Below are 18,768 nucleotides of genomic sequence, written 5' to 3'. Positions count from 1 at the left end.
AGAGACAGGCAGGTCACAAGAGCATGTACATTACTTTTAAGGTCTCATAGTATGTAAAGTGGTACCCATGTGCAATACCACATTGTATTAAGCTGTTTAAGTAGGCGTGAGTGCCACTTTAGAGGCCGTTCTGACCAAAGTTTCCTTCAAAATGCCAAACCTGAAAAGCTGCACTGGAATTTCTTACCTCTTCTGCTGTCCACACCAGTGAACACCGCTTCGCTGCAGACTAATCCCCCGTTAAGTCTTTTCTGTAATAGTCACCCAGGAATGTTGCTCACCTGTATTACCTGCAGCACTAAAGGATTCCTCCCGACGACCTCCATGACACCACAGAAGATGGGAGATTTCCAAAATCAACATTTTTGAAAGTGGCAGACACTTCACCCAAGGCAGCAGAAGAGGTAAGTACTCCTATGCTTTTTTGTATGTATGACATTTTAAAATAAACTTAAAAAGGGACAGTCACCTTACCCTTTCATCTGATTGATAAGAGTCTTAATCCATAACTGAAGACACTCACCGACACCATTTTCCCCTCAGATGGCATAAAAGCCGGCCGGTTACTGAGCCTCAGCTTGGTTTGCAAGGTGTTAAAGTTTATCTCCAGTTGGCATTTCTCCTGCACTTTTGGTGGTTTGTGTACACGGCGGTAGTCTCGGAAGTCCTCTAGTTTCTGCTGCATGTCTTGCATGGTCTTCTCAGGCTGACGATCTTCCAACCATGGAATTGTGCGGCGAATCCATTCCAAGAGCTAAAGGAAGAACAGTTAAAAGGAGAACGTCACCAACATTGGTAGTATTTTTATCTATGCAGCCCATCATAAAAAGGAGGTGTTCAAAAGACATGGATAGGAAATACCATTCAAGCAGTGTTAAAGTGCATCCCTAGTGCTGCAAAAGGGAGTAGTATGAAAGTTATAGATTTACCAACACTATGCAATGTGGATGCAACCAAGTAATCTATATCCAATAAGGCAAGCTATTGCACTGCATAGCTTTTGTTAGACCTAATCAGACTAACGTGTTTGATGAACGCTTTAGGCCTTATTTTTATGGATCAGTCCAATCAAAAAACGAAGTTTATGAGAGAATGCTGGTGGGATTGCACATGGCTCTTAAGTATTGCAGCTAGCTGCTATCACACAAGTGATGGCAGGCTCTTCTCATCCAACTCTTCATAGGACGTCCATGTGTAGCTATGTGTATGTTGTTAGACAAAGTATAGTACTGGAGGATACCAAAATTATGACTTTGGCATGGAAATCTATTCAAAGGACAGGCTTGTTATAAAGATTGTAAGTGATTTTTTTTTTTTTTATAGTTCAAAAATTAACAAAGGACTCACACTGCTGGCTAGTTTCTCATAATCCTCCATCAGATGCTCATTCTCCTGATTTACTGCCAGGACTTTGCAGATTCTGTTGGCAGCTGTCTCAGCCTAAAGGAAAAAGCATTTGAAAGATACATATAACCAGCATTATGCATAAACAAGCTAGATATCAACATCTCTTCAAGAAAACTACCAAGCATGATCATTATAAATCTATAATTTTTGGGTCATTTTATCATACCATGAGTATCAGGCCCAAAAGCAGCAAAATAAATGGTTCAGATGGCTTATTTTTCTGATACACCCTGAAGACAGAACAAACAGGCTGCAGGTAATCAGTTTATGAAGGTGCTCATTGCAATACATTGTATTTTTACCCATATAGCAAGGAGCGCAAATGTGAGTCAAGAGCCGGACAGGGAACTTTGCATTTACACCAACTGGTATGTATGAAGGACATAATCGCTGGCCACAACCATAGCCATTTTTGTTTTATCTTTAACAGCACAATGCCACCAAATGCTGTGCGGACACCAGTTAGTAGCGAAATGTTTATTCCACAAAAGCATGGACTCCAGTGTGTTTGGGTGAGAGGTACACCTTAAATCAAGATAAAACACACGCCTAAGATGGCAATTAAAGTGAAAAGCGATGATGCTTTGTTACAGCAATACATTTATCTATGCTGCTTGGAATCTAAGTGGCAACTCTAAATGCAATTATTTGGAGAGGTCATAAAATGAACCACTTCACTACAAACCGATGTTAAATGTGTTTATACATTATGAGACAAATCACTTTGTAGTACAACATGATACTTCAGCTGCACATTAAGACAAGATAAGCACAGAGTCTGGACTGTGGAGCCAGTGCTCTGTGATTCTGCCAAGGGGCTGGACAGTTAAGCAAGTTACAAGAAGCAGATTTCTGTGTTAAAGGCAATATATTACAGCCAGCTCATTTCTTTTAAAAGGACAGCACAGCAGGAGAGGGACTGGCAGCCTTGTACGCTCACTCCTCCTATGGCCCATGATCACAATGCACAAAGCTCAACCTTGTAAAAACCAAATTAGACAAAAAAAATCCATTAAAGTAGGTCTAATGCATATCTAATTAGTTAAGTTTTGGATTTGGTTTTAGAACCCCTGCCAGGTTTTTGTAATCCTATTGGCTCCACTACCTAGTGACTGACCTAGCACACAGAATGGGAGTTCACACTTTTCAGGCTTCGCTGGCTGCATTCTTGTTTCAGGTCGCTGTCTCGCCATATAAAAATTAGGAGAACTGCACCGAACTTGTACCTTTAAAATACAAGGCCGGAGGGCGTGACCGGAAGTCGACCCGGATGGCAGCCTAAGTCCCCTGCTCTCCCACCAGCCTCAGCTATATCGCACCAAAGGGGAGAATCCAGCTCCATCCGATGGGGAAATCTAGGGCCACACGGTCCTCCAGCTCCAAGGGACCTCCCGCACCGTCGCTGGGTACTGCCACGGACCTCCGGTCCTTTTTTTCCACAACGGAGCTCCCGACCGCCAGGCCTCCCAAAATGGCGCCGGCGGCCGCAGCCGCGCCGGCGCGGGCTCCTTCTCCAGCCTGCAGGGCCCATCCGCACATCCAGCACGGACCGAGGGATCGAGGACCACCGCAGATGACGTCCCCGGGCCCGGAGGCCTTCGGTGCGGTGAGTCAAACCCCGGTCCCGCCCGCCTCCGAGGCCGCCCAGCTAGGCCTGCGGCCTACCACGCCGCCGCCGGGGCACAAGACTAGGCCCTCCCTGGGACCCTCTCCAACCCCATGCTGCACAGCACCGCAGTCCCCCCACCGCACGTCCGCGGCTTTAGACACCGGCGAGGAGTTTCTGAGCGGGGCTGGACAGATCGGGGAGGGGGGTGGACTAGGCCTGGGGCCCTCTGGCAGTAGGTCCCCCCCACCTCCGGACACTCAGTGCTCACTGGCCTTGCCCAGGCTGCTCCGGACGCCCCCGGACTCCAGTGCTGGGTCCGAGGGGTCCCCCCTCTCTTTTGCAGCCGAGGACTTTCCTGCCCTCCCCCCCCCTGAGGAGCCCCTGATCTGGACGTACCGGGGGCCCGGGGGAATGGACGGACCCCTGCTGAACCATGACTCGGGGTCGCCCCCACCTAAGTCCCAGAAGCTGGGCACCTCGGGGCACCCCTCCCCCACACGTGATTGCGGGGAACGACCAGGGATGACGGCTTATCCGGGGGGGTCCGCAGCCCTTCCACCCCAGGATACCAGGGGACGACACCAGCCACCTCCCTTGGCCTGTGCTTCAGAGTGGCCGGGGGTCTGGGATTCTCTCCCTGAGCATGCCCCCCCCCTCACGTACTGCAGGCCCCGCGGACCCTAGACCACTGCCGCCACGTCATCACACAGACCGGGACGACCCGGGAGACATGACCACAACACCACCGTATCCTCAGTGGCAACAATACTTACAAGCGATCCCTACTAAAGAGGATTTTAAACAACTGATTGAAGATGTCAAATCCACGTGTCGGGCGGAAATACAAACGCTCCACTCGGGCCTTAAGCACCTTGCGGACAGGGTGGAGATGGCTGAAGAGGAGATACAAGAAACCAAAATTGCGGTCCACAAAACCCAAACGCAAGGGGCTGAACACCACTTGCTCCTGAGAGATATGCAGCGCCATGTGGAGGATTTGGACAATAGGGGGCGCCGGCACAACATCAGAGTACGTGGGGTTCCGGAGTCGGAGGGCCCAGAGGACGCTCAGATTATCTTGCAGGAGCTATTCAACACTCTCCTCGGAGAACCCCCCACTAAATTTATTGAGATGGACAGAGCTCATAGGGCCCTACGCCCCAAAAATGCTACTTCTGGCCCCAGGGACTTTATTTGCAGAGTCAACTCATTCCACCTCAAGGAGGATATCCTGCGACAAGCCCGTTTAGCCCGAGAGGTGTCTTTCCGGAACCACCCAGTGCAACTCTTCCCGGACCTCTCCTGGATTACGCTGCAAAAACGTAGACTTCTCCAACCCTTGCTCCGTACCCTGCAAGAAGCCCAGATCCAATACCGCTGGGGTTTTCCATTTAGCCTCACTGCCAAACATCAGGGTAAATCGGCCTCCCTGAGATACCCTGAAGATCTGCCGACTTTTTGCGAGGACCTGGGCATCCGCCCACCCAGGCTTCCCGATTGGGACCTCATCGCTACTCAACCCACCCCTCCGACGTTGTGGCAAAAGGTCCCCCCACGCCAACGACCCAGAAACCGGGACACGCAAAACAAACCTAAGAGGCAAGGCCCTGGCTGAAGATCCCGGCCCTTCATCCCCCTTTTTCTCTTTTCCAAGTGACTTTTAACTTTTTTCATCACGGCCTAGTTGGCCCTCCGCGACCTGTTGCCGGTGGAGATGAAGAATTGCAGCGTCCCGGACCGCTTAGCGGCGTAGTGATCAGACGTTGTTTTGCCCTAGTTCTAGTTGCACTCATTACCCTTTCCCCTTTGGTGCCTTTTCAACAATCAACCGCACTTAGGCTGCTGGCTGGGAGATTCGGGAGAGTGGGTTCCCCCTTGCTCTCACGACCCTCCCTCTAACCCCCTTTTTTTTTTGGGGTTGCTTTTCATTTTTAGTTACTTTATTCATATTATCTATACTTTAGTGACTCTGTTCCTGTTCAAGTTTTTACACACATTAAGCTCCTCTACTCCTCCTTAGGACCTGAATGAGGAGACCTGGACTCCTATGCGGCCGCCAGGCCTTGTGCCCTGGGTCTGGTGGCCCCCTGGGAATCCGCGTAGTCCCGGATAACTTTTTTACCCGGGGCCGTATATTGCCCTTTGTTTGGTCCGGTTATGGGCCCATGTTTTCAATGCAATGCCTCTTTTGTGGTACTAATGTTTTTCTCCCTTCTCTCACTTTCTACTTCCCCCTCTTTTCTCTCCTCTGTCATCCTTCCGCTGCCTGCAGGGATCGGACACGTAGTGGCGGGGCCCTACGACCGGAAAGCGTCTGCTCCTGGCTCCTGGCGGCCCATCCTGGACGTGGTGGTCGGGTAAGATTTACTAAACACAGACCGCTCCCCTACCCCCCCCCCCACCCCCCCCGGACTTGACTGATGGCTAAGATTCTATCTATGAATGTTCACGGTTTAAATTCAAACAGGAAACGGCATCTGGCACTAAGGGAGTTTAAACAGTCGGGAGCGGATATTATCCTGGTTCAGGAAACGCACTTTGACAAAGGGGGATCTTTTGCCTTCGCCTCCAGGAGCTTTCCGCTGGTGTATCTATCCTCGGGATCCCACAAGAGAGCGGGGGTGGCTGTCCTGATCCGACAAGGAGCACCCTTTACCTATGTTGATCACTACAGCGATCCTCGGGGGGGTTTCCTGATACTTAAGGGTACATGGCAGTCACGGCCGATCACCCTGTGCACGCTATACGCCCCTAATGTCCATCAGCATAGCTTCCTCTCCAGGGTTTTTGCGCGACTATTTAAGGAAGACCACGGTTATTTGGTGGTGGGAGGAGACTTTAACTTGGCTCACTCGGCCACGGCTGATCGGCAGACAGCGCCCACCCGCGTCCCCCCGCCTAGAGCCCTTCGGGATTCGAGGCTTTTTCGGCAACTCACTCGCCGCTATGCATTGTTCGACGCGTGGCGAGCTCTCCGGCCCGGGGATCGGCAGTACACATACTACTCAGCCCCTCACCACATGCACTCTCGAATTGACTATTTTTTCACTAATAATGCTACATTGAGAGTGACGCGTGCCGCATCTATCCTGCCGATCTCCTGGTCGGACCATGCCCCGATCTTACTTACCCTAGATATAGGCCCCCCGATAACCCGGCCATACAATTGGAAGCTGAACACCTTCCTACTTCAGCACCTTCCCTCTCAATCGGAATTAACCACGACCCTGCGTCAATATTTTGCTGAGAATTTGACCCCAGACGTCCCCCTCTCCACTGTGTGGGAAGCCCATAAGGCGGTGATGCGGGGTAGATGCATTGCGCTTTCCTCGGCCTTGAAGCGAGACGTCGCGGCCACCAAGCTTAACACCGAGAAGGAACTTAGACAGTTAGAGCAGAACCTGCAGGCCTCACCGACGGTACCACTCCTTAGGAAAATTGTTAATTTGCGTACGGCGCTGGCGGACCTGGCGCTTCGCCGCGTCGAGAAGGCCCTTCTGAGGATCAAACAGACATACTATGACAGGGGCAATAAGGCACACTCCCTTCTAGCGCGGAAGCTCAAAGACAAAACCCTTCTCTCTGCCCCACACCAGATAAAAACTAGATCTAATGCGGTTGTCTCCCACCCCAAAGACATAGTTGATACGTTTGCGGGCTTTTACGCAGAGCTCTATAATAGTCCTGACATCCCTAGCACCCCAGTGTCGCTGGAGGTCTCACAGCGTATACAGCAGTATTTGTCCGACAGCGCCATTCCCAAAATTAGAGATTCGGACTTGCTCATTTTGAACAAGCCCGTCACGGAAGACGAAGTGGGAGAGACCATTCAATCCCTCCCCGCACATAAGTCCCCAGGCCCAGACGGGCTGCCCTACGAATATTACAAAGCATTTTCTCCCCTCTTAGCCCCGCATATGAGCAGACTCTTTAATGCTTTTCTACAGAAAACACCCGTCCCCCCAGATATGCAACGTTCCTTCCTTACCTTAATCCCCAAACCAGATAAGGACCCCATCCACTGTGCGAATTATAGACCCATTGCGCTGCTGAACGCGGACCTAAAATTTTTTACTAAATTGCTATCTATGCGCCTTAACAAGGTCCTACCCTCTTTGATCCATAAGGACCAGGTGGGCTTTGTCCCCCTCCGACAAGCGGGGGACAACACCCGGAAGGTGATAGACCTGGTCGAGGTGGCGAACAGGGAGGAAGTGCCGTCCCTGCTCCTGAGCTTGGACGCAGAAAAAGCATTTGATAGACTGGGTTGGCCCTTCCTCTTCGCCACTCTGACCCACATAGGGATGGAGGGACCTTTTCTGCGAGCCATACAACATCTTTACACCGACCCGTCTTCTCAAGTGAAGACTCCCTTTGCCACCTCTTCCCCCTTCTCCATCTCCAACGGCACGCGTCAGGGATGCCCGCTGTCACCCCTACTATTTGCCCTCTGTATTGAACCCCTGGCGGCGTCTATCAGGCGGAACCAGGCTATAAGAGGGATTCCGGTGCGAGGCCAGGAGTTTAAGGTATCACTATTTGCGGACGACGTAATTCTCACTCTTACCCAACCCAGAATATCCCTGCCCAACCTGCACATGGAGCTGGACCGTTACAGTGAGCTATCGGGTTACAAACTTAATGCGTCGAAATCTGAAGCCCTTCCGATTAACATTCCACCGTTGGAGGTGGAACACTTACGATCCAACTTCCCCTACCATTGGAGGTCCACCTCCCTTCGATACCTGGGGGTAAACATCACCCCAACCTATACCTCCCTTTATCAGGCAAACTACCCATCACTCTATGGAGATATTAGGCGTCTCGTGCTAAAATGGCGGAAACACCAGATATCTCTGCTTGGTAGAATAGCCTCTGTGAAGATGGTTATCCTCCCGAAACTCCTCTACCTTTTTCAGACCCTCCCCATTCCAGTCCCCTCCTCTCACCTGAAAAAATTGCAAAGGGACCTACTTCGATTTGTATGGAATTATAAAAGGCACAGGATACCTCGTTCGGTCATGACAGCCTCCAAATCGGATGGGGGGTTAGCGTTCCCGGACCTAGTCAGATATTATCAGGCTGCCCAACTCCGCGCGGTCGCCTCCTGGACTACCCAGAGGCCCCACAATCGTTGGTCGGAAATTGAATCCCGGTGGTTGGCCCCTACACACCCTAATAGTATGCTCTGGAGTGCGGCGGCAGCGATCCCTCAGTCCCAATTGTTGGGCCCTATGTCCCACCTGCAGAACCTATGGCGTCGATCTTCCAAGGCATTTGCCCTGACCTCAGCTAAATCGCTCCTGACCTCTTTTATATCCAACCCTCTAGTGCCAGATAGCCTGTCTCGCCAGATGCAACACCCCTGGTCCTCCCGGAACCTTTTCCAGCTGAGATCTCTGGTGGATCCCAGAGCTAGGAGACTACTGACTTACACTGAACTCCAATCCCGGTTTGACCTCCCCCGGCAGAGCTTCTATAGTTACTTGCAAATCCGTCACTTTGCCCAGACCATATCCTCTGACCTCCGTTTCTCCCCGCCTACCATGTTTGAAATAGTAATCTCATCAGGTACGGCACAGAAGGGGATGATATCGGATATTTATAAAATAATTAACGCCTTTCCTATGGGCCCTAACGGCAAACATGCATACATGCTTAAATGGGAGGAGGCTCTGGGTGAAGTGTTCACGGAGGAGCAATGGCGGATGATTTGGTCGCAGGCATCCAAGAGCTCCATGTGTACGCTCTACAGGGAGAACGCATACAAAATACTGTTCTTCTGGTACATGACCCCGGACGTCCTGCACGCTATTTACCCTTCTACAACAGACCGGTGCTGGCGATGTGTGGGACATAAGGGCACCCTCTTGCATATATACTGGCAATGCCCTCGTATAGTCCCTTTCTGGACGGAAGTCCGTACGCTCTTGGCCAGTATCCTGGACCAACCCCTGGACTTACACCCAAAGCACTTTTTACTGGGTGTCCCTTTCCCCAAACTGTCCAAATCCCTACAGAAACTATCCCGCCACATCCTGACCGCAGCGAGGTGTCTGGTTGCCCTCCACTGGAAAAAAACACACCCCCCTACCCCGGACGCATTATACGCCCGCATCAGAGATGTGGAGCTTATGGAGCGGATGACCGCCAGGATACAGGACCGGCTGGAAGCACACGACGCAGTCTGGAACCACTGGAATCTTAAGGACGATCGACCCTGACAGGCAAGCGGAAGTTTTCGGATGACTACCCACCCATACCCCCTCCCTTTCCTCCCTATCTTTCTTTCTATCCTTAGGTACCCCTTTCCTCTCTCTTTCTATCCATCTTCTTTCTTTTTCCCTTCTTCCTTTTTCCTATGCCATTTATTCTTCCAGACCCCCCCCCCCTCGAGGGGGGGTGTTTGTTTGGATTAAAGTGTATTATAAGTGTCTTATATTATTCGCTACCACACGTATCCTCGGATTGCAACCCTGGTTTGGCGGTTAAGTCTGGAGGATAGATCTATTGCTGGATGGACTGTATCCCTGTTTTACATGTATTGCAGAACAAGCTGTCTGTGAATAGCTATACCTGGCCTGGCTGGTACCTGCTCCAGGTGGCTGTATTATGTAGGCCAATATGCTTTTGTGGTATGTTCTCCCCTGTAATTTTTCTGATCCCCTTTTTTTTCCGCTCCCCCAATGCTGAACTGAAGTGTTTGACGTGTAATGTTTCACTTTAAAATAATAAAAAGTTATTTGACAATAAAATACAAGGCCGGAATGGGAGCTGTCCTATTTTCATCTGCACTTGTTCCCTTTAATGCTGAACTCCAGCCTTACCTTTAGGCTTGCTGTTGTACAGGCTCCACTCCTGTAATAAAATGGCTTACTCCAATTTTACTACACACTGTGAGCTTCTCACAGTATAGATTAAAATCTGAAGTCAGATTGAGTCCGCTAAGTCACTTAGCATCATCAAGCACTTTCCTCCCCAGACTTACGGTCCCAGGCTGGCCCCTTTCAGTTCAATGGATTTCAGTTCTTTCAGTATCACATGTAGGCATTACCTATGGAGGTCTGCATGCAAATGCAGCCTGTCTAGTAAAGCCCACTCCACCAAACTGATATCCACCCATCAAGGCATTGTGATAACTACTGCCAAGAGCCAGCCCACTGCTTGTATAAGGGCTGAGGGCTCTCAAGAGGAGTACTGAGGCAGGGTGCTGTGATGTTTTTAGGAAGCTTTGTACAGAGCCTTGCTGAACCCTCCCACAAGGTATGATCTACTTATATTGCATATAAAAAGCACAGGGACCAAGTGATGAGATCACTGTGTCTTGGGAATTAAGAGTGTTTGATGAAAACGCAAGGGTTTTATTGATGAGAAAAGGTTTTATGTTGAGGGGGAGGAGAACCAGCGAAGACAAAAACTGAACGTCAGCTTTAAGTTTAAGTGATCATGACGTGACATACATAGACATGTAGATTCACACCCTGACTGGGAAATTATTAGCTTTGCTTACATGGCTGAAAAACACCCCAAACAGTGATAACTGGGGTCATGAGCCACTAAAAAGCAGTCCTGGAACAACAAACAGGTGTGAACTTTGCATTATTCTTTCGCCATTGGGAATTCAGTCATACACTATACTGTCAAAAGTACTGGGACGCCTGCCTTTACACGCACATGAACTTTAAGGACATCCCAGTCTTAGTCTGTAGGTTTCAATATTGAATTGGCTCACCCTGTGCAGCAATAACAGCTTCAACTCTTCAGGGAAGGCTGCCCACAAGGTTTAGGAGTGTGTCTGTGGGAATGTTTGACCATTCTTCCAGAAGCACATTTGTGAAGTTAGTCACTGATGTTGGATGAGAAGTCCTGGCTCAGTGTCTCCGACTCGATCCAAAAAGTGTTCTATGGGGTTAAAGCCAGGACTGTGCAGGCCAGTAAAGTTCCTCCATCCCAAACTAGCTCATCCTCGTCTTTAAGAACCTTGTTTTGTGCACTGGCTCTTTAGTTCCAGTGAAGGGAAAACTTAAGGCGTTCGCATACCAAGATGTTTGCTGCACAGAGTCCTGACCTCAACCCCATAGAACACCTCTGGGATGAATTTGAGTGGAGACTCAGAGCAAGGCCTTCTTATCCAACATCAGTTCCTGACCTCCCAAATGCGCTTCTGGAAGAATGGTCAAATAGTCACAGACAGACTCCTAAACCTTGTGGACAGCCTTCCCAGAAGAGTTAAAGCTGTTATAGCGGCAAAGGGTGGGCAAACTCAATATTGAACTAAGACTGGGATGCTATTAAAATTAATGTAAAGGTAGGTGGCCCAATATTTTTGGCAATATAGTGTACAGGCATCATATATAGTAGAGAGATTGCTACATTGGGCCCGGACACTTAGGGATTTATTTACCAAAGTTGGAGATTGCAAAATCACTCACTTCTGCATACAAAAACCAAGCTAACCTCAACTTGTTCAATTAAACTTTGGCAATAAAACCTGGAAGCTGATGGTTTCCATGCAGAAGTGAGCCTGATTTCGTACTCTCCAGCTTTAGTAAATAAACCCTTTAAAGGTCCAATTTAGAATAAAGTGGATACCAATATCGACAGGACACTGAACGGTAACAAATACTTTGCAACAAAAAAGGTTAAAAATGCAAACATGTTAGGTGTGACAAGACAATTGACGTAGATCCAGAGTGTGTTAATCCAAGGAAGAAACAAAATGTGTACAGAATCAGACAGGACAGGCTAAAAACCCAGCACGAGAGACCAGCAGCAGCACCAGCTCACCTTCTGAGCCCCAGAGAAAGCGTGGTAGAAGCAGGAAACGTAGGTCATTATGGCTTTCTCATCAGGCCTGAGAGTGCCCACAATATCTGTGCAGAGAAGAAAGAGAAAGGACAAGTGCAGAGTGAGGAGGTGCAGATCCAGCCAGGGACCTAATGAGGGGCCTTCCCGTCCCAGATCTGCACCTCTCTGCCCTCAGTCTGTGTCAGGAATGGCTGCATGAGCTGCAGGGCTCATTGTGTCTCCTTGCACCGGGTTCTGGGAACAGTGAGTGATTCCTGACACAAAGTAAGGCGACAGCATGCCGCGAATCTGCAAGACAAGCTGGAAATTAGGCATGCGGAAAATAAAGAGAGGAGACAGGTGGGGGCACTTTGGCCGCCCCAGACGCTACCTTCTGGGCTCCTGAGAAGGCGTGGTAGAAAGAGGACACGTATGTCATGATTGCCTTCTCATCAGGACGAGCAGTGCCGACAATGTCTGGAAATGAAGGGAATAGGTTAAGACACAGCAAAACAAAGTGGCTGAACTCTCAGGCGTCTTTTCATTCTATAAAAAGAAAATGGCTACTGCAAAATCTGGGATTTCAGAATGAAACCTGAGGACTTTCAAGGGAAAGTTATCCTTTTGACAGAAAAAAAAAATTAAATAAATATTATATTTTTGAACTAATTTTAAGAGTAAAAAAAAAGATCCCAGGTGTCAATGTGTTCCTGAAAAAACTGCCATCAGCTCCCTCCACTATTATACTCATTAATATACATTTTATCCCTTAATGTGCCATGAGGTCATCAGGGAGAAGGGGTCATGCCTGGAATAAACTCAGTGACAAAATACTAGTCAGTTTACTCACTGGCACCTTATTAAATGTGGTGAATCCACTTGCTGCACTAATACATCCCCAACTCAATGCATGACTTTCTCATTTCTTTTACAATACAGAATGTATGGAAATAACTGGTATGCACTGGTACAGTGGTGTTGGTTGTAAAGGGATAGGCAGAAAGATTCTAAGGATCTTGCTCATCAGGGAGCTCTACTGTACCTCCTATACAACCATCAGGGAGATCTAGTTCCTAGACAACCATCAGGGAGTTTTAGCTCCAAGGGACCCACATTGGTGAACAGACAACATTAAATGCAGAATCTGAAGCTCACCTTCAGCATCTAACATCTTGGGGATATCCAAGTACTTCTCTGCCACCTCAAAGGCATTATTCAAGTTAGTTACTGGGTCATCCTAAATAAATATACCATAAAGGAAAGGGTTTAAAGTTTGTGAAAAAAATAGATACTTCTAATAGATGTTTAATCACATACAGAATTGTTGGTTTACCTTTCTTAGTTTATCATATTCTATAAGCTCTGGTCGATGTCTGTGAATCAAGGCATTAAAAGCCAGGCCATCCTTCCAGCTGGGGAGAGAGAAATTAATCTTTCTGAATGGATCTAACAAGTTGTCAGTGAAAAAGGTAAAGCTTACAAAATGTTCAGTTTTACCACAAATTCAATGTGATTATGAAAACAAACTGGAGGATTTATAATGTAGTCAGAGTATAAAAAGATCTGTATGGTGGTGATATGCAATGGGGTTGCTGCTATGTGCAAAACGATTGCACAGAGCAAGTATAGACATGTTTGTTTTTTTAAAATAATGCACAAGGGTTTACAGCCCCGTTAAATTCAGTAAAAATATCTATAGTTTAGATTTTAAATGTCTACATAAAAAGACAACACAAAGAGCCCTCCTTTCCCTCATTAGAAAAGCAGCGTTAGTGCCCCTCTAATTTAGATTCATTTTGTTACTGGGGCTGGACTTTTCCCGATTTCATTACTTTACCATTTACCATCAATCTGCCAAAAGACAGTGCCTTTAGCTCTGGCTCACACTGAATTGGACTTTGAAATCTTGCTTCACTAGCACAATGTCAAACCTGCAATTTCAGGTGTGACTTGCCTGACATCTGTGTGCCTTAATGCACAAAATGTCCATGAAAGTTGTAATGCACAAATGTTTATGCAAGTTGCACTTGCAATTGTAATAAATAGTGCAGGAACGTTTTTTTTTTTCAAAAGTCAGAATCGCATCCATTTAAACGGTTCTATTGCTGACAACAGGATGTGAATGGGGGCTTACTGGCCACTTAGTCTTGCTAAACAGTGTAATAAGTGGTCAATGAAGACAGCGAATGTCAAACCAGTAACACTGTACTTTTGGCATATGCAGTAGCAGTAAAATAAAGCTACAGTTACCAATATTGCATATCAGAAAGCAAATAGGTCTGTCAGAAGGCATCTATTGACAGAATTCGGGAAGGAATTTCCCTTGTTCCTCAGGCAAAGTACTCTGCACTGAGCATCCTACTGTGAAGGAGGGGAAAAACAAAAACAAATAAACATTGCAATGGCTCAGTGCTCAGGTCTCACACCTGCTTCTGTTTGGCAGGATAGAGGATCATTTTAACAACAGCTAATATTAAATATTAATTTGCTGGTGTAACACCTAAGTGGGCTCATGGCACAATGCTCTGCACCATGAGCCCGCATATTTTGAAGCCTATTAGAACTTATGGCTCTATTCAGATGCAAAAAAACAAAAACAAACAAAAAACACACAAACATACAACACACCCCGCTGTTATTTCAGGCACCCTGAAAGGGGCCGGATGCCTATAATAGGGGGTGGCAGCAGAGGCCGTGGATCGATTCATAGCATGAATCTATCCATTAGTCATATAGGGGGGCAGCACCTAGGAGCCCCTAATGGACAGGCCGCCACCGCCTACATCTAGTTTTGCAATGTCCCTCTATATATGGAGATCCATTGTTAATACTACTGGCAGGAGGAAGGACTTCCAGATACATACATATTGCTGTCTCCTGCAGTGAAATTACTACATTAAATTGAAATTTCCTAAAATTGTTTACAGCATGCAATGGGCACATTTTAACCATTAGTCTAGATCAGGGGTCTCCAAACTTTTCAAAACAAAGGGCCAGTTTAATGTCCTTCGGACTCTAGGAGGGTCAGATTGTGGCCAGGGGGGGCATAAAGTGTCCTGGACTCGGCATCAGTTAGAATAAAATATAGCCTCAGGGTTTGTGGTCAATAGGAGGAGGAGGAGTGCCCCCATTATATTAGTAGGAGCAAAAGTATCCCGTCATCGGTATCAGTAGAAGAAATAGAGCCCCATTGTTGGCGTCAGTAGGAGGAATAGTGCTCCAAGGGGCGGATAAAGGCTAGCAAAGGGCAACATCTGGCCCTCGGGCCACAGTTTGGAGACCCCTGGTCTAAATCATAAAAACATAAGACAAAAGAATGTCATCTTTCATTCAAGAAAGCAGTGCAGAGCAATTCATGAGGTTTGTCTGGTGTCCATTACATGCATGTAAATGCATACATACATATGAGGGCCACAAAAGGAGTGTCTTTCAAATGTGAGGCTTGTACACGTAACAAAGAAAAAGCAGCACATGCCAAATGTGATACTTTACCTTATGTGGAAGTTCTGTACATTGACATTCTTGTAAGGCGCCGTCTTTCTCTGACACCACAGTAACAATCCTTCCTTTGCAGATGTTTCTATGGAGCCAAAAGAGGAACTTTATCACGAGACAGAAATTTTGGGGCATAAGGAAACCAGCAGAGAAACCGCAGACAGCACACATACCTTCCACAGAGATATCCTGAATGGCAAAGCGCAGAATGATGGTCCAAATCATACCCAGCGTCATCTTAGAATTGCCATCAACGATTTCTAAAAAGACAATTTAAAAACAGACCCAATTAAAATCTGCTGCTGCCAGCTAGTCACACACATTATTATAATGGGGTTATCCTACAAACTGATTCAGCCAGAGAATTTAAAAGACAGCTACACATCAATCTACGTTGCAGCCATTTTTGTTAACACACTTTAAAGTGGTAGTAAACCTCAGACATGAAATATGAACAAAGCATATCCCTCTAGTCTCAATCTAGAGCACCGAGTGTCAATTCTGTCTGCTGTTTCATTCCTCTGCTATAAGCATGAATCACAGAGTTTTCCCGACACCAAAAGGAAAATGGCCGATTGACAGCACAGCTCTGTTCCGATGTACTATGTGAAGGGGGGGGGGGGCGGCACGTCCCTTCCCTTTAATCAACTCTCAGAGCTCTTCTCACTGATGTAACTTTGGCTCTCTGCCCCCTGCTTTTCAGAACTGAGAGATCCTGTGTAATTTCTGCAATTTGAATGGATGTAGGGGGGGCCTACTACTGTAAACAGATACAACTTCTGTAGAAGGATTTGTGTCATCCGTTTATCACCTAAGGCCAGTCACTTCACTAGGTATATGTAAGGGTTGCTCTATCTCAAAACTGCTGTCATTCATTCAGAAGGTATGGGCAGACAGCTGTACTGAGTGTCTGCAGGAGCCTGGCATTGCACCCATGACCTGCTGATCATGTGTGCAATGCCTTACAGGCTGCAGAGTAGAAAAAAAGATAAATGCACATTTTTTTAGCTATAAAAAGGTGAACTTCACCTTTAACATAACAGTGGCTGTTGGTCTTGTATGTCTCTTAACTCACAATAATCTATAAAATATTTGATAGCATTCTGTAGCCCATGGAAAACGTTGAGCCAGTTAGTGATGTCTACCTAGCTCTCTGCTGGAGTCCCTCTTCTTAAACAAATATCAGTAAGGTAGGTCACCATACCGCTCCATGAACTGGTGATGAATTTCAAAACAAACTCCAATTAATGTGTAGTAATTGTTGAATTGATACGTTTTTGGAGCCTGGTATAGAGTATAATGCAGGCAAACGGTTACAACTGATACCTTAACGATTCAGTTTCTTTGCTGGCTTCACTCTAAAGCAATTTGCCAGTTGAAAAATCTTTCATATGTGAAAAACACCCTTTAAATGGATGACAAACTTATCAGAATGAAATACACTGCAGAAGGAAGGTGGGGATGCAAGGAAGTTATTTAAAAGAAATACTGCCTGGCTGAGGTTATAACTTCAGAAAAGTAAACAAAATAATACCTTCAGCTCCAATGGAGACCAGCCTCACTCCTTTACTTGCAATGAAGTCCAAAGCTTTGTTGACATTATTAATTTTATGGACCCTCATTTTTCCTCGTTCCGGTTTCGGAAGTCTTTCCCCTGAAAGACACATTGAGTCAGGACAAACCTTTCATAATGATTTTCAATGATAAAAGCCCTGCTGACTCATCCTCCTCATTCTCACATGATAGGTGCCACAGAAGAATAAGTTGCAAGTCCAACAAGCAAATAAAAAAAAATTAAAAAAAAAATACATTCTGGACGTGTTGTACACATGATAAACGCTGCCTAAACTCCACATTCTCTGGCAACTTTCAGCTGTAATGGGCTTAAATAGCAAAGATTGTGTTTGTTGGATTTACTGTGGCATGGCTCTTTCATATGCTAACAAGGCTTAAAGCATTTGTTACCCCAGCATATCATATTCCTGATATGTGTCTGCTGTAACAGGTATGAAAAAGTATCCCCTTATCTTTATATTGCTTTGTTTTTGTGAAATCCCTGGCATTCCAGCCAGTCCCTCTGCTTTCTTATTAAAAATTGACCACGCCAAGCAGGAGATCACAGCATGGTCAGTTCTCTAGCTGTGATGGGAACACCGCCCGCTCTCCTCCAAATGATCAGACTTGCCCTGACACTCCCCACCCTGTACAACCATCTGTTTCTCCTCCCCCAGCACTCACACAGCTGAGAACAGAGGGAACGTGATCACTTATAAGATAGGGGAAAAATCCATACACAAAGGTTACGTCTCATTTATATTTAACCGCTTGCCAACCGCCTCACGCCGATTTACACCGGCAGAAGGGCTCGTACAGGCAAACTAATGTACCTGTACATTACCCTTTAAGAGGCAGCCAGCTGGGGCACGCACCCGCAGCAAGCTCCGCGAGTCGGGCTGTGGAGATACCCACAATTGCCTCACGGGGAGGAAGAACGAGGAGATGCCAATGTAAACAAGCTTCTCCCCATTCTGCCTAGTGACAGTGTGACTGATCTCTGCTCCCCTTCACTGCCAGTGTAATTTACACAGGAATCAGTTCATTTATATAGCACTGATTGCTGTATAAATGACAATGGTCCCAAAAATGTCCGATGTGTCCATGTCGCAGTCATGATTTAAAAATAAATAAAAATGATGAAAAATGCCATAAAACTATAAAAGCTATAACACTAGCGTTTTTAACAAACGCTTATTGCGATTTTTTTTACCAAAAATATGTAGAAGAATACGTATCGTCTTAAAACTGGAGGTAAAAAAAAGGTTTTTTTTATATATTTTTTGGGGATATTTATTATAGCAAAATGTAAAAAATAATGCTTTTTTTTTTAAATTGTCGCTCTTTGCTTATAGCGAAAAACCTCAGAGGTGATCAAATACCACCAAAAGAAAGCTTTATTTGTGGGATACAAAGGATGTCAATTTTGTTTGGGAGCCACGTCGCACGACCACGCAATAGTCAGTTAAAGTGATGCAGTGCTGAATCGCAAGGTGCTCTGGTCAGGAAGGGAGTAAATTCTTCCGGGGCTGAAGTGGTTAAACTGAATGGGGTTGTTTTACGTTGTGATCATTTACAACAACATTAAATAAAGGATTGAACGGACAGACATACAAATCATTTGACATGAAAAACTCCCATAGTTCTATTTTATCTTTGTCTTTAGCAGTTTGCCTTGAGTTTAGCTTTAATGATTCTTCGTTCTCTAAAGATGGCCTCTCTGTACAGCACATTTGGCAGCACGGACTGTTGTAGCTGTGGTCTTTGCTCTTTTTGCCTAAGCAAATACAAGTTTGGAATGTAACTTATGGGTCAATCTAGCATGTATAGTTTTAGTGTCTACTGGCATTCATAGTATCAAAATACTCAAACCCCAAGGCGGGTTTCCAAGTACCCAGAAAGGAAATCGGTTTGAA

At 46.5% G+C, this 18,768-nt stretch overlaps 1 protein-coding gene across 1 annotated transcript in view; it reads right to left on the bottom strand.

Annotated features, from left to right (window-relative positions):
- ACTN4 (actinin alpha 4) overlaps positions 1-18,768 on the bottom strand; it is a 103,448-nt gene that overhangs the window by 27,630 nt on the left and 57,050 nt on the right. The window contains 8 exon segments of the mRNA XM_077480257.1: positions 524-754; positions 1,348-1,440; positions 11,804-11,889; positions 12,959-13,040; positions 13,137-13,215; positions 15,296-15,383; positions 15,472-15,558; positions 16,833-16,952. Coding sequence (XP_077336383.1) covers positions 524-754; positions 1,348-1,440; positions 11,804-11,889; positions 12,959-13,040; positions 13,137-13,215; positions 15,296-15,383; positions 15,472-15,558; positions 16,833-16,952 — 866 coding nt within the window.

Source organism: Lithobates pipiens, unplaced genomic scaffold (assembly GCF_037356315.1).
Source record: "Lithobates pipiens isolate NorthernLeopardFrog02 unplaced genomic scaffold, aLitPip1_a1.2 Scaffold_1, whole genome shotgun sequence".
NCBI classification, from domain to species: Eukaryota; Metazoa; Chordata; class Amphibia; order Anura; family Ranidae; genus Lithobates; species Lithobates pipiens.
Note: the sequence above shows the minus strand (reverse complement) of the source record. Positions and strands in the feature narration are given on the sequence as shown.